The sequence below is a fragment of the Seriola lalandi genome, unplaced genomic scaffold (assembly GCF_002814215.2).
Source record: "Seriola lalandi dorsalis isolate HSWRI2012SDOR001 ecotype SW California unplaced genomic scaffold, Sedor1 jcf7180002054279, whole genome shotgun sequence".
NCBI classification, from domain to species: domain Eukaryota; kingdom Metazoa; phylum Chordata; class Actinopteri; order Carangiformes; family Carangidae; genus Seriola; species Seriola lalandi.
Window position 1 is genome coordinate 12,339 of NW_019524832.1, and position 14,691 is coordinate 27,029.

The 14,691-nt window shown below is 40.0% G+C and overlaps 2 protein-coding genes and 1 long non-coding RNA gene across 5 annotated transcripts in view; 2 read left to right on the forward strand and 1 right to left on the reverse strand.

The window, feature by feature from the left end:
* The window catches only part of LOC147819158 (uncharacterized), a 2,000-nt gene extending 1,635 nt beyond the window's left edge, over positions 1-365 (forward strand). Inside the window, exon 2 of the long non-coding RNA XR_015437204.1 lies at positions 197-365. This is a non-coding gene — a long non-coding RNA (uncharacterized LOC147819158). The remainder of the gene's footprint in view (positions 1-196) is intronic.
* Positions 366-2,788: 2,423 nt separating this feature from the next.
* Positions 2,789-11,393, forward strand: abcb11a (ATP-binding cassette, sub-family B (MDR/TAP), member 11a). Its single transcript, XM_023405581.2, has 28 exons — positions 2,789-2,825; positions 3,375-3,439; positions 3,544-3,559; positions 3,668-3,716; positions 3,864-4,105; positions 4,181-4,265; positions 4,373-4,506; positions 4,606-4,777; positions 4,872-4,996; positions 5,092-5,266; positions 5,375-5,488; positions 5,606-5,716; positions 5,801-5,926; positions 6,021-6,224; positions 6,332-6,502; positions 6,616-6,805; positions 7,647-7,728; positions 7,831-7,939; positions 8,021-8,185; positions 8,282-8,386; positions 8,485-8,646; positions 8,745-8,948; positions 9,060-9,301; positions 9,415-9,571; positions 9,664-9,861; positions 9,965-10,171; positions 10,501-10,647; positions 10,723-11,393. The coding sequence occupies exons 2-28, from the start codon at positions 3,400-3,402 to the stop codon at positions 10,921-10,923; spliced, it is 3,933 nt and encodes a 1,310-aa protein (XP_023261349.2). The 5' UTR covers positions 2,789-2,825; positions 3,375-3,399; the 3' UTR covers positions 10,924-11,393.
* Positions 11,394-12,851: 1,458 nt separating this feature from the next.
* Positions 12,852-14,591, reverse strand: LOC111654531 (glucose-6-phosphatase 2). Of its 3 annotated transcripts, none has more exons than XM_087173765.1 (5): positions 14,337-14,591; positions 14,145-14,254; positions 14,004-14,069; positions 13,741-13,899; positions 12,852-13,647 (listed from the first exon to the last, which is right to left on the reverse strand). In XM_087173765.1, exons 1-5 carry the CDS (start codon positions 14,552-14,554, stop codon positions 13,136-13,138), a joined length of 1,065 nt encoding a protein of 354 aa, XP_087029891.1. In that variant the 5' UTR covers positions 14,555-14,591; the 3' UTR covers positions 12,852-13,135. The 3 variants fall into 3 exon arrangements, with proteins under 3 accessions (XP_087029891.1, XP_087029892.1, XP_087029893.1); XM_087173766.1 differs by having other exon boundaries at positions 13,741-13,862; positions 13,970-14,069; XM_087173767.1 differs by having other exon boundaries at positions 13,935-14,069.
* Positions 14,592-14,691: the final 100 nt, after the last annotated feature.

A 14,691-nucleotide genomic window follows, 5' to 3' on the forward strand; every position in this document is an offset into this window, starting at 1 on the left:
CTCAAACACTCTTTCATAACTTCAGTATCTGAAAAGGGTTTCTTGTGTTTGCCTAAGACTCATGTTGCTCTCAGAGAAGCCTCCATTGCCTGCTCTTGCTATGTCATTGATTTTACATTTATTGTGCTGGAGGCTTGATATGATAACTTCAACTGGTTCTTTTCTCTGTGAATGACAACAATCTTTTTGACTACAGCTGACAGGTGAGGTGACATGACGTGTCACTCAAAAGCAGACTGGGTGAGGTTGCTGTGAAAGTTTATTTTCATGGTCCACATCTGGTCTGGAGTCTGCCACACTGAAGAAAGAAAATTCGTTCACCTGTATTCTGAATATGGAAGATTAACAATAAATTCTTCCTTGTACCTTGGTTTCTTTTCTTGTTTAACATCTCACCGTATTTTAATGGAATTTTGCCAGTAAACCAGCTGAGACTGCTCGCAGCCAAGAAACTGTCTGGCTTTGTTGAGTCCAAACTTCTCCCTGGGGAAAATAAAGTAAGTGTCTATCTCTCTAGATCTGACTATGGATAAGATCCCACAACCCTATAGGATACAACATGTATTTTATCTTTACCTTCAAATAGAGCCACCCAGCCTGCCTTATTGCTAAGCTCAGCTAACCAAGTGCTGGGTGTAACTTCAGTAAAGACATAAGAGTGGTAGCCTATCAATTTTCTCAGCTATTTTTCAGTAGGAATAAGTGTATTTTCCAAAGTAACAAACTTCTTTAAAGGTAAAAGACTCTCACTGCCACTAGATGTTGCAATAGACCACTAGTATCTCAGACCAAAACAAATGCTTCGTCAGCCACAACTCCGGCCTCCATTTGGACTCAACCCTCCCCTCCCTTCACGTTCGAGCAAGGTGTTGCAAGGCGGCCACTTAAGCACACAACAAGAAGCACAACTTCATTACCAATCCAGCTACAGCCATTAACCCATATAGCTGTCGAAAGCCAGCTAGCGATAGCAACGTTAACCGAACAGATTTATAATATCAGTAACAGCAAGGTAGCCAACCATTAACCCACATTTCTGCCATCTGCTCCACAGCAAAGCTAGGAGTAAGCCAGCTACCCATAGCACCATTAAACAGCAAGTTAGCCAACTTTATCACGTCTAATGTTGCCGGTCTCTGATGAAAACAGACATGAAACATTATGTAGCTATCAAGTAACGTAGGCATGGAGGAGAAGAAAAGCCAGTTCTGCAGCCCTTAAACAGCTTGTAAGGCTTTCCATCTCGGTAAAGCCAGACCTGTATTGGCTCTGTGGTCAGACTGCGAAATAAATTCAACCTTGGACATATCTGTACACAGAACACACAGAGAAGCTGGTAAAGATTTTAAAATTTAATGGATGTTTTGATGGTCCACCGGACAACCAGGTTTTGAGCAGGTAGTCCTCATATCTATTCTGCCTGTACTCTGGTCTTATGGTTTCCTTTGTCTGAGGCCTTTTTAGACAAAAAAGTAGTTTCCTCATTGGAGGAAACCCTGGAACCTGAGTGTTGGTTACTGCACTGTCCCATCTCATGTAACATGACATTTACTCTAATATACATATCCTGAATACATGACAGGCACACCAAAGTAGAAATATACTTTTATTACTTTTATTAAATATACTTGTGTATACTTTTCTTGATTCTGTCATACTACATTTGATCACAGTTATTAGTGCAGGCTTCTACATGCCTGGCAGCACTCAGCTCTGTGAGAGAGATCCAGAGGAGCAGTCAGTGTTTATCACAGTGTGTCTTTGACTCGAGCCCCCTCCTCCCTCTGGTATTATCAATCACCTGTGTTGTGAATAATAACTGGTCATAAAAAAGGAGCAAATTCCGAACCTAGGTACTTGTCCTAGCGGGCATTAACCCCCCAAACATCTGCTTGGATAGTATAAATGTTTTTCCATTTCCACTTTTAGAAAGCAGTTTATTTTTATATATTCATACAAATACTTATATATTACTGACTGTAAAGGTAGATTGCCCCACAATGCTGGGTATAGTTAAATAGTTACAGTGATGGTAGAAGACAGGTAATTGATCTCTTTCTTTTTAAAAATCTTTGTATTGATCTTCAACCAAGAGTCATTGTTCAATGTAAATTTTTTCTCACAATGGCAGGTCATGCTCTTCAACATAGAACAAACATCACGGTACATGTAAAAACTGTCTGAAATGAATACCTCTTACACAGGTCAAATGTGAACTTGTGTTACACGTTTTGCATAGGGTCTTCTAGAACAGTAAGTACTGTGATTATTTAGCCTTCATTCATATGTGTTCATTAAAATGTATAAATAATGAAAGTTTCACAAAACCATTTGAATGACTTCAATTAACTGTTTGGTACCATAACTTTACCACCCACAACAAATTTGATTTAATCATGTGATGCTATTGAGACGGCACCTGACCATAACTAATGGCCTTGTGGTCATTGACCCATTTTACAGCCACTTGTGATAACAACTTAACACATAAATGCTAAGGAACAGTTTTTTATGTAACCAAACAATGTTACCAAATTTCACATTTTACAAATGCCACTTTGTATAACGGTACAACTAAGATATAATGATATAATGGTCTAACTAATTGCAGTCCGTGCACATTAACTTGGCTTAGTGATTGAATTTTGCCTGACAAATGCAGTGTAGTAAATGTTGTAATGGTGATACGACCCTTATCAGTCTAATGGAGATATAGATAATGGGTAAGGAGGGGCATACCTGAAAATAAGGGACGAGCCTCTAATGAGCCTCAGTGTTGTCAGTGGATTTCTGAGGAAACCAGAGATTCATTTTGAGAGGTCCAGGTAAAGTACATTTTTACTTTTCTTCCACCTAAAGTGCTTCTGTGTAAATACTCAACCGGGATCCCTCACTAATAATTGCTGTTCTTAGACACTGAATAAGCTGATCAAAGCAGTGTGTTGCTGTAATGTTTTCCCTCAGATCTTATGTCCATGCTGCTTCATAAAAAATGTAAATTTTGAACAATTCAACTTTTTCACATGAACAAAAACCACTCTTTCCTCAAACTCTAGATCTTTTTTTAAATTCTTATTGTCTACAGTTATTGAGCACATGTCAGCAGACCGTGTCATGCCTTTCATGCCAGTCAGTGGCGTCAGTGAATTCACCATTTATTAACTTGATTTATAACTTACAAATTGAAAATTAACTTGTGTGAAAGTTGGATTTTTTTCTCAGACTTTTGAGGTGTATACATGGACTGTAATGAATGTAAAACACAGCTCTATCGAACTTATTTTGAAAATGTACTCCAGTAACATTCATATATTCCACTGATTATACAACCAAATTATAGCCAATTTTTATGTTTGTTTTTTTTAAATCTACAGTTGCCTGACTGGATACCAAACAAACATGAAGAAATCGATCAGATTTACAACAACATCAAAAAAAGGTGAGTGAGCTTCTTTCATTGCACAAAACTGACACAATAATGTTTTGTATGAAAAGCTAAATAATTACAGACAGCTCTAAATATAGTTTTACCCTTCTCCTCAGCAGACAATCAAAATGGGTAAGTTTGTGTTGGGAGACTTGACATTACCCATTATATAATATGGTTCAGACCAACAATATATTTGCAGTTGTTATTTGTTTGTTAAGTAATTTACATATTTTTCAGAGATGACAACAAAAAAGAAAATACACTGAGTGTCGGATACTTTCAACTGGTAAATGTCTAACCTATCATCAAATGCCTATCGTTTAGAACTGATTCCATCCATTTCGACATTAACAAAATTATTATCTTACAATGTAGGACAATGTAGTAAGATAGTCAACTACTATTTTTTAAATCCACAAATTCTATTTTGCAGTTTCGATTCGCCACCTGGAAAGACACCATGATGATGGTAGTGGGGGGTTTGTGTGCCCTAATACATGGTGCAGCTTCGCCTCTCATGCTTCTGGTGTATGGCATGATGACGAACACGTTTGTGGCTTATGAGCTTGAGGTCCAAGAACTGAAAGACCCGAACAAGTACTGCAGCAACAACACCATCTATTGGATAAATGGCTCCGTTTATGAAACACCTGAAAACAGCACTGTCTACTGTGGGTGAGTCATTAGTTTATTGTTGATGTGATTGTTGAGTTAAGAGTTGTTGTTGTTACCATTTTATTCTCTTGGCAGGGTGGATATTGAAGCACAGATGACCATGTTTGCATATTACTATATTGGGATTGGATTAGGAGTTCTTTGTGTTAGTTATTTTCAAGTATGTATTTTTTCTTTCAATATTCAGCTTTAATTGATAACCCTATGTCTCATGACAGTGTAGCACATTACATCAACTCAAACAAGTAATTTTGTATCACCATGTAGATCGTCTTCTGGGTGTCAGCGGCTGCAAGACAGACTCAGAGAATCCGAAAGACTTATTTCCAAAAAGTAATGCAAATGGAGATCGGATGGTTTGACTGCAACTCTGTTGGTGAACTGAACACCAGGATTTCTGAGTGAGTTGGGCCGCTGTTTCTGCGCCTCTGTTATCAGTGCATGGCTGGGAGAATGTTTTACATAGAGTATGTGTTTCTGGTGTCTTCTTTCCTTTACAGTGATATCAACAAGATCAACAACGCCATCGCTGACCAGGTGTCTATATTCATTGAGAGGATCTCCACATTTGTGTTCGGCTTCATGGTTGGATTCATTGGCGGGTGGAAGCTGACTTTGGTGGTCATAGCCGTGAGCCCGCTGATTGGTATAGCTGCTGGACTGATGGCTATGGTAGGAGTCCACTTGTGAGTCACACGTTACGTTTAAATAAATAAATAATATGTTTTTTAATGTTTTGTGTGTTTTGGATTCCTTGCGGCTGAAGGCTGTGGCCAGGCTGACGGGACAAGAGCTGGAGGCCTATGCGAAGGCAGGGGCAGTGGCTGACGAGGTCCTGTCATCCATTAGAACAGTAGCAGCGTTTGGGGGGGAAGAAAAAGAAGCTGAAAGGTATTTTGTCATTTTTTTTAGGATCACAACAAGTTGATGATGGTGGGCAATTGCTCCTGTATTCAAAATGAAATTAAAAACTGAACTTTGGACAGATATGACAGAAACCTTGTGGAAGCTCAGAACTGGGGCGTGAAAAAGGGCACAATCATAGGAGTGTTTCAGGGATACCTCTGGTGCATCATTTTCCTCTGCTACGCTCTGGCCTTTTGGTATGGATCTAAATTGGTCATTGACACCAAGGAGCTGTCCCCTGGTAGCCTTATTCAGGTATGTAAAATCAAATGCATTCAACTGATACTTATATATAGATATAATATTCAAGTATTTCAGACTGTGGCAGTTGTTTCACCATGTGGCTGCTGTGTTTGCTTGCAGGTGTTTTTTGGAGTACTCATGGCAGCTATGAACCTTGGTCAGGCCTCACCGTGCCTGGAGGCTTTTGCTTCTGGTCGTGCAGCTGCAAAGAACATCTTCGACACAATTGATCGGGTAAAATCAGGATGCTATTCAAGACTTTATAGTAGATACAATTCAGATTGGAAACAGTTAATTTTAAGAGAAAGATTCTTCACCATAAAATAATGTTCTGTGCTGTTGTGCTCATAGGAACCAGTAATTGATTGTTTCTCAGAAGAGGGTCACAAATTAGACAGAGTTAATGGTGACATTGAGTTCCATAATGTCACTTTCCACTACCCATCCCGGCCTGAAATCAAGGTAATTTTCTTTGCCTAGCAGTTCTTAATGTCCATGTACTCAGTTCTGAAAATGAAACAGATGAAAATCCAACTTCCTTTTCAGATTTTAAATGATCTGAGCATGCAGATCAAAGCAGGAGAAACCACTGCTTTTGTTGGACCAAGCGGATCTGGAAAGAGCACCACAGTCCAGCTCATCCAGAGGTTTTATGATCCAAAGGGAGGATCGGTAAATATCCGAGCAACTGCACGGACGACACATGACATCAGTGGAAAGTTTGAAGGCTTCAGTGTAACATCACATATAAAATTCTCATTCTCAGGTGACTTTGGATGGCCATGACATCCGTACTTTAAACATCCAGTGGCTCCGATCTCTCATTGGTATAGTAGAGCAGGAGCCAGTGCTGTTTTCTACAACCATAGCTGAAAACATCCGCTTTGGTCGACCTGGAGTTACCATGGAAGACATTACCCAGGCAACAAAGGAGGCTAATGCCTATAATTTTATAATGGAACTACCCCAGGTGTGTTTTCATATTTAAAGATAACACAGAAGAATTACAGTCACTTTGACAGTTTCATAGACACGTTCTGAAACGGCTGTAATTGAAACTATGAAACTATTCTCCAGAAATTTGACACTATGGTGGGTGAAGGTGGAGGCCAGATGAGTGGAGGACAGAAACAGAGGATCGCTATCGCTCGAGCTCTGATCCGAAACCCCAAGATCCTGCTGTTGGATATGGCCACATCCGCCTTAGACAATGAGAGTGAAGCTGTTGTCCAGGAGGCACTGGACAAGGTGAGCCACACTGTCAGTGCACTTCACAGCACAAGACAACACACACTTCTTGACTTGGTTAACATATTGTTTTATGTCGTGGAATGAGACTCTAATAACTTGAATATGTGCAGGTGCGCATGGGCAGAACAACAATTTCTATAGCCCACCGTCTTTCCACAATTAGAAATGCAGATGTCATCGTTGGTTTCGAGCATGGACAGGCTGTGGAGAGGGGGACACACAGTGAGCTACTAGAAAGGAAAGGTGTCTATTTCACCCTGGTCACCCTGCAGAACCAAGGCACATCCAGTACAGCTAATGGTAGGATTTATGTGGAGTACATATCACATCCTTAGACCGTGATCTCACCAACAAAAAAACAACCTGTTGCAGCAAATAATGCATGGGTCTGTGCTATTGGGCGTGTGTTTAGAACTACAATAAAGGCCAGGCACAAATTTGTGTGTGAATAAGTCAAGTCAGGATAACCAATCAGCTAGCAGCTGTGTTACCATGCCCACCTTCTTCTGTTAGACAGAGTCAGAGGCCACACTTTGTTGAAAGCCCCCTGTACAGGCTTGTAAACATAGCTGTGATCTGTCAGACCTGTTTGAGTGCTTAAGTGGTTTTCTACATTTTTGAATGACCCAAAGTCACAGCTTTGTGTCATGTTGTGTCATCAGAGGGCACAAGTGTCTGGCATCGTCACATGAAGGCTATACTCCCTTTTAATCCGAGACATTTTCTCTTGTCATAACAGAAAAAGCACAGGCGTAATTATTCAGTTCATTACAGCGCATTGTTAAGTGTTGCCACATCAGCCGTGGTTAATGTTATTAATCACACCTGTGCTTTTCCTGCTGTGACAAATCAAAAATGTCTGCTGTGAAAAAGGCTCTATGTGTGAAATAAAACTAGCGCTGTAACCCAGGTTCTGAGTGGAGACAAAACTCTCCAACCTTAACACTCTTATACCCACAAAGTCCCTGTTCAGCTCAGTTCTGACTGGTTGAAATAGCCCATTTCAAAACGCTCAGCGAGAGCCACAGGGCAATCCTGTAGTGTATTTGAGTGTAGTTGGCCTACCTGTGTCTGTGGAAGAGCAGCGGAAGCTTCAGCAGTTGTGTTAAAGCTGTATTGATTTGTTATCTTTTTCTACCAGATGGAGTCAGTGAAGCTCAGGAAGAGGACTTTGATCTGAAAGTGAGGAGTTTAAGAAGTGGAAGCTGCAGATCCAGTAAAGGGTACAGTAAATCCAGCTGAAAGAGATCGTGTCAGAAAAACAGAAGAACAGAACATTGTGTCAACATTAAAATAATTTGATGTTCTCAATTTTACTCTTGCAGGAGCTTTGGTCGGCTGCGATCTCAGAGCAAATTGTCAAATGATTGTGTCCCTGATGCATTATCAGGCAGCCTCAAGATCCTTTCGGACATGGAGATCATACCAGAAAATGTACTTCCCCTTATAATACATTAACTTTATGGCCAATTGTCCCGTGGAAATGAAATAGATCTAATGCGTATTTTTTAACAGAACTGTGAAGATGTTGAAGATGAACATGTAGAGCCTGCCCCAGTGGCACGTATCCTTAGGTACAACCAACCAGAGTGGCCCTACATGCTGCTGGGCTCACTGGGAGCTGCTATCAACGGCTCTGTCAACCCCATCTATGCTGTCCTGTTCAGCCAAATTCTTGGTGTAAGGCCTGCTCCCAAGTCTTACAATAGATTTATACTCTATTGCTACTAGTTTAGGTAGTTTGTTTAATGATTTACATGATCTTTATGTTTGCAGACTTTTGCCATTCGTGACGTGAACGAACAGAGGGAGCAAATCAATGGGATATGTGTTCTGTTTTGCATTGTGGCTGTGATTAGTTTCTTCTCACAGTTTTTACAGGTTTGCATCAGCATTTATAACTGAAATGTTTAGAGCAGACAGAATAATAAAAATAGGAGAGGACTCACATGCAGACTGACTCAGATCTAATGTTCCAGGGATATGCTTTTGCTAAATCTGGGGAGCTGCTGACCCGCCGTCTGAGGAAAGTGGGCTTCCAGGCCATGTTAAGACAGGAAATTGGCTGGTTTGATGACCCCCAAAACAGCCCGGGAGCTCTTACCACCAGACTGGCTACTGATGCATCAATGGTCCAGGGGGTACGGAACAAATTTACTGGCCTGCACCTCTATCTCACATTATTTGTAACACATAGTTTTGGAATATGGTTGTTTTACACGTGATACGACTTCTGCAGGCAACAGGTTCTCAGATTGGCATGATCGTTAACTCAATGACCAGCATTGGAGCATCTTTCATCATTGCCTTCTACTTCAGTTGGAAGTTAACTTTGGTAATTATGTGCTTCCTGCCGCTCATTGGGCTATCTGGGGTATTCCAAGCCAAAATGCTGACAGGTTTTGCAAATGAAGATAAAAAGGCCATGGAAGCAGCAGGGCGGGTAAGTTCCTATTCCACCATTATATGAACATTTGCCACCTCGGTCCACTGTTATCTATTCATTTCTCTGTAAAAATCACAGGCTACAGTGTAAGATCTCTCTCTCCCCCAGGTATCCAGTGAAGCTCTTGCCAACATCAGGACCATTGCAGGCATTGCCAAAGAGAGCTCATTTGTGAAATCATATGAGCAGAAACTCGAGCTTCCATATAAATCTGCCAAAAAGAAAGCCAACATCTATGGCCTCTGTTTTGGCTTTGCTCAGTGTGTCATCTTCATGGCATACGCTGCTTCATTTAGATACGGAGGCTATCTGGTTAGCTCTGAGGGGTTACAATACATGTTCGTTTTCAGGTTGGTAAAACACTTTTGTTCTCTGGGGAAATCTGACTTTTACAGACTTCCATTTTGTGTTTTGTAATGTGATAACCAAACATCAACCCAGCACTCATGTGTTGTTCATCTAGGGTGATTTCAGCTGTAGTAATCAGTGGGACGGCGCTGGGAAAAGCTTCCTCCTTCACGCCGGATTACGCCAAAGCCAAAACTGCTGCTGCTCAGTTTTTCAAACTGTTGGACAGAGTTCCTAAAATCAGCATAGGACACAAAGATGGAGAGAAATGGGTTGGTTCAATTCAGTAAATAAGATGGAATCATGCATGATACGATGTAATTTTGTCCTGATGAACTGATTAAGCTTTGTTATCCATCTTTAGGATACGTTCAGAGGTGAAATAGAGTTCCTCAACTGTAAGTTCACCTATCCAACACGGCCAGATACCCAGGTGTTGAATGGCCTGGTTGTGTCTGTGAAGCCTGGTCAGACTTTGGCGTTTGTTGGGAGCAGCGGCTGTGGGAAAAGCACCAGTGTTCAACTGTTGGAAAGGTTTTATGACCCAGATGAGGGCCGCGTGGTGTGTAGACCAATTTAGAAATTTATTGCACTTACCACAAAATTAATTTAATCTACTCCAAAGGCATCAACGATGTCTTAATGATTTCATCTTTTATTTGCAGTTGATTGATGGTCGGCCATCTCACACAGTCGATGTGCCTTTCCTAAGAGCTCAGATTGGCATAGTGTCCCAGGAGCCGGTGCTGTTTGACTGCAGTATAGCTGAGAATATACAGTATGGACATAACACACGTATCGTCAGCATGGAAGAGATTGTAGAGGCTGCTAAGAAAGCCTACCTACATGACTTTGTGATGACACTACCACATGTAAGTGGAAGTACTTCAATTAATGATAAAGTTTTACTAGTATTGCTATTGTTATCCTGGTATGTAATCAGTATGGTAAGCCACCCTCTTAGTTATCAAAAACACAATTTAAATCGCACACTATTTAAAAGTATAACTTTGGGAGGTAATTTGACCTTGATAACCTATACAGTTCAGCTGAATACCTAAAATATATGCATGATCTGTATCATAGTGACTTCATCAGATGACTGGTTCGGATTTACCAACACAATAAAATTCTTTTTAACGATCACAACTGCTGACCTTGTGAACTTTGGCTTTCTCTCACTACATTTACAAACTGCTAGAAATATGAGACTCAAGTTGGTGCTCAGGGCTCCCAGCTGTCAAGAGGAGAGAAACAACGCATCGCCATTGCCCGAGCCATTGTCAGGAACCCCAAGATCCTGCTCTTGGACGAGGCTACCTCGGCGCTGGACACAGAAAGTGAAAAGGTGATACATTTCTAAATGCTATCATACAGCACAAACAAAAAACAAAGTGTTAACCAAGACTTTGTTTCCCTGCAGACTGTCCAGTCTGCTTTGGATGAGGCAAGAAAAGGACGAACCTGCATCGTCATCGCTCACCGGCTATCTACTATCCAGACTGCTGACATCATCGCAGTGATGGCTCGTGGAGTTGTCATAGAGCAAGGCACACATGATAAACTCATGGCCAAGAGGGGTGCCTATTATAAATTGGTTACAACAGGTGCTCCTATCAGCTAGGCCCGTATGAGCATATGATGACAATGATTTTTGTATAGGCCTCACTTTACATTTCATTAATATGGTGTCATCTTGTGATATCACACTGAGAGAGTGTTTGATGAAGCACTGACATTAGATTCATGCTACGCCCCCAGTCATTCTACATAAATCATGGGGAAACTTTTTTTCAGGAAGCATATACAGAGCGCAAATTGTTCTCATCATCTGCTTTGAATAATAAGTTTTAGTAATTATGTGGTTTATTGTGATTATGTGGAGATAAAACTATTTATTGTGTATTTATTTGTTTATGAGTTTAAGAGTTTAAGAATAAGACTTTTTACAAACATCTGACCATGTTTCTATTGTTGGACTGAAATTAATGTGTTGAATTGTTCTTGTGTAATTTGTGATTATTTGTGTAGTCATGTGTTCTTTTAGTAACTAATACAGTTTTTGTAATAGCACCTGACAGTGCCCCAAAATCCTGATATTTGTTTGTTATTGTAATGTTTTAAACCTTGTCATTGGTCACATTTTATTTTCAAACATGAACAGTGAGCTTGGAGTTTTGGAGATGTATGTGATGAATCCTAAGTATAAAAATTTTAAAGGAGAAGCGCGAGAATTTAAAACAATTGTATTACAATGCACAGGATTCTGGACAAAAGTCACTGTTATTTCCTCATTGAAAATAATAGTATATTAATATAATAAAAGTATGTAATGACCATTCATTTGCTTTCAGATTTCTAATTAGTTAATTCCAAATATCTTTCTTCTTTAATTTAGTTTTCTGAATATTTAAATATAATTAAAGTTTTAGTAGCTAAAGTTTTGTCTGCTGAGTGGTCCTGTGCTGTTTTGCTCTCAGCACCAAGACATAATAAAGTACCCACACACACAGATGTTTCTTTAAGCTTGGCTTAGCAAGTAGCCTGGGCACTTAGTACAGTTACATCATTTAGTGCCAGGCCTCAGGTGCCACTGGATGCTAAGCAACCACAGACAGAGGGAAAAGACATGGAAATGGGTTCTGCTGAGGAGTTTAAGTAAACCGCCTAATCTAGTTACATCAGAGACTTTGTTCTACCTCATTACACTTTGCCTGATTAATATCTGAATTTGCCTGAAGAAGCTAAGACATACGAAAGAAATTATGTAATTCACACAGAGCAGGATATACATATATAGATATACAGCACAAACAGTACATGGGTGCTGCAAGAAACTATATGATACAGTGGGTCCTGGAAAATGCAGGGGATTATAGAAAAATCATTCAGATACATTGTTGAGCTGTTGTCATGGTGCCCAAGATTGGCCCTGTTTACATAGTATATACATTGTAATTTTGGGGTTATTGTTTTTATATTGCATCTAAGTGTTGAGTAATCTCTTACATGATATAATCATAATAGAGTTTAACTTTTTTTATAAACATATATGGATTTTATGTTTTGCCGCTTATATGCTGGACTGATGGGAAAAGTAAAGATTGATTGCTAAGACAGACTGATTAAAAAGAAAACTATTTTTTCTTTGGAGGATATTTTAAGATTGAGATATGATGGGTGATGATTGTTTCAGGCCTTGCCAGAGTAAAAAAACATTTATCTATTTATTTGAATTCAGTTTTTATTTGAATCTGATGTTGACTATGAACTGACTTAAAAAATGTCTTGCACAATATAACCTGTGTTTTGCCATTGATTGTCCACATCTCAAAATTTCCTTAAGCAAGATGCTGAACCCCAAACCCAATGTGTATTTGTAGGAAAAATTAATTTGGGGCAAAATTGTCTCCCATATTAAAGCAATGTAATAAGAAAACTATGAATTCCAAAGTGTTAAAAATCTTAACTGTTTTATTTACAACAATCTTTCATATCATATCTATGCTTAACATATACACTCATAAAATGGGTTATACTGTACATGTAAAACTAACACAAAAAAGAAAAGTCAAAAACTCAGGTAGGCTACACATCTCATGCTTTGCTAAGTTCATCACATAAAGCCCACGTAACATATTTTATAGTTAACCCAGCAATGAAACTTATTTCAACATATATTGCAATTTCAGTGCTTATGTGACTGCGCAATAACCGTGACTAACAGTCTGACAGGTGGTATATGTGTGCCCACTTGTCTGCTTACGTAATCCATTTGCTATCCTTAAATGCTAGCTAAAAAGCGGTTTGAGAAATGATACAAATCGCTCCACAATCTAAGCTAGCTTCCTCTCCTCATCTCCGACCAACAAATGAACACAGTAAGGAATAACGGCAACCACACCAAGAGGTACTGAAGCGCTCTTACAAAATGACAGTATGTAAAACAGAACCTCAGTGTGAGTGGGTATTTTGATGAAATCGTACAGCTGCAGACATGTGAGAGTTGCTGTCACACACATGAGTTTAAATCTGGTTTTGTAGCCGTTTTTCCCCTTACAGCTCTGAGTGAACATCTCAGAGTTTACCGCCAGGCCCAGACCAAACAAGGCTCCAAGGTTTCTAAAAAGACCAGCAAAAGGGGTGGTGTCGAGATGGATCCACTCTGGGTTAGCACACCACTTCTTGGCTTTAGTAACTGACCAAAGAAGATCAATGTCCATCAATTTGAGGAGCAGATAAAAGCAAACAGCAATACAGAATAGAAAAACATTGGTCTGGAGGTACACTTTCAAGTTTGCGCTGTAGACTGAGGGGATGTGATCAAACACCGCAGCAACCAGCATTCCTGAAACATGTAGAAAAGACAAATATTAATTCTTAAATAAACAACAACAGCATAAACCTGACAGTCTGTTTGTGAATGCAAGATGGAACTCACCTGCTAAAAGACCAAGGATAACCTGATGTGGAAAATGTGTTGCAATAAAAACCCTGGATATGCAAACGCTTATCTGAATGACCCAAAAAGCCATCCACAGACCAGACCTCAGAAGACGAAACCTGAAAGGACGGACATATTTAGACATAACCAGGAACGGTAATAATGGTAAAAGAAACATACCACCATGGTATGGTGCAACATAACTGCCCACCTTTGAAAACTCTGCACAGATGTGGCACTGGAGGAAGGCCTGGTAAAGTTGAGAGCAGAGGTGATCATCACATACCACACAGAAGATGAACCCATGGCATGACCAGATGGACTACCTGCAGAAAGAAACATCAGTGTTTGTGTTGCTTTTAATGGTGTTAGCTAAAATATGCTGCATACATGATACTAACCTGGCCCCGTTTCACATGTGATGGGAAATTGCTCCAAATATGGGAATGAATTGTTGTGGTAGAAGTGAGTTTCTTGGACCCACCAGTAAGGTCGCTGACCAAAAAGAATCCTAAAAAACAAGTACCAGATTAAAGATAATATATGCACAGAATGTTGTAATGGTTCGTTTATTTAGCTGAGAGTTGGCTTACCATTTGAAAATAAGATTGAACCAATCTCCAATAACAGCCACCCATATCATCTTGGTGCCAACATTGTGACTGAGATGGAACCAGAGAGGGAAATAAACGGAGAAAATATTACGAGGGTCACCCACAGCTGACATGAAGCTGAGGAAGTCGTGACATTCCCTGTAGTTGTTCTGCAAGTGCTGTATAACCAGCACCCCGATGCTGTGGACAAAATCCATCTGAGGGTCCCTTTCTGTGTGTGCCACTGCAACAGCGGCTTCCTCTGCACTAGTAAAAGCACCATGAACCCTCTTCCACGTCAGATAGCTTTATATCTCAACCTGGCATCATAAATCATTCGACAGAACCATGGCAA

Excerpts from the sequence above, each read along its gene's own strand:
- LOC111654531 (XM_087173767.1), bottom strand. The coding sequence starts at position 14,554 with ATGGATTTTGTCCACAGCATCGGGGTGCTGGTTATACAGCACTTGCAG. Across the intron at positions 14,255-14,336 it reads TTCAATCTTATTTTCAAATG|GATTCTTTTTGGTCAGCGAC; the intron begins GTAAGCCAACTC and ends CTTGTTTTTTAG. Across the intron at positions 14,070-14,144 it reads CACATGTGAAACGGGGCCAG|GTAGTCCATCTGGTCATGCC; the intron begins GTTAGTATCATG and ends TTCTTTCTGCAG.
- abcb11a (XM_023405581.2), top strand. The coding sequence starts at position 3,400 with ATGAAGAAATCGATCAGATTTACAACAACATCAAAAAAAG. Across the intron at positions 5,267-5,374 it reads CCCCTGGTAGCCTTATTCAG|GTGTTTTTTGGAGTACTCAT; the intron begins GTATGTAAAATC and ends GTTTGCTTGCAG. Across the intron at positions 6,503-6,615 it reads TCCAGGAGGCACTGGACAAG|GTGCGCATGGGCAGAACAAC; the intron begins GTGAGCCACACT and ends GAATATGTGCAG.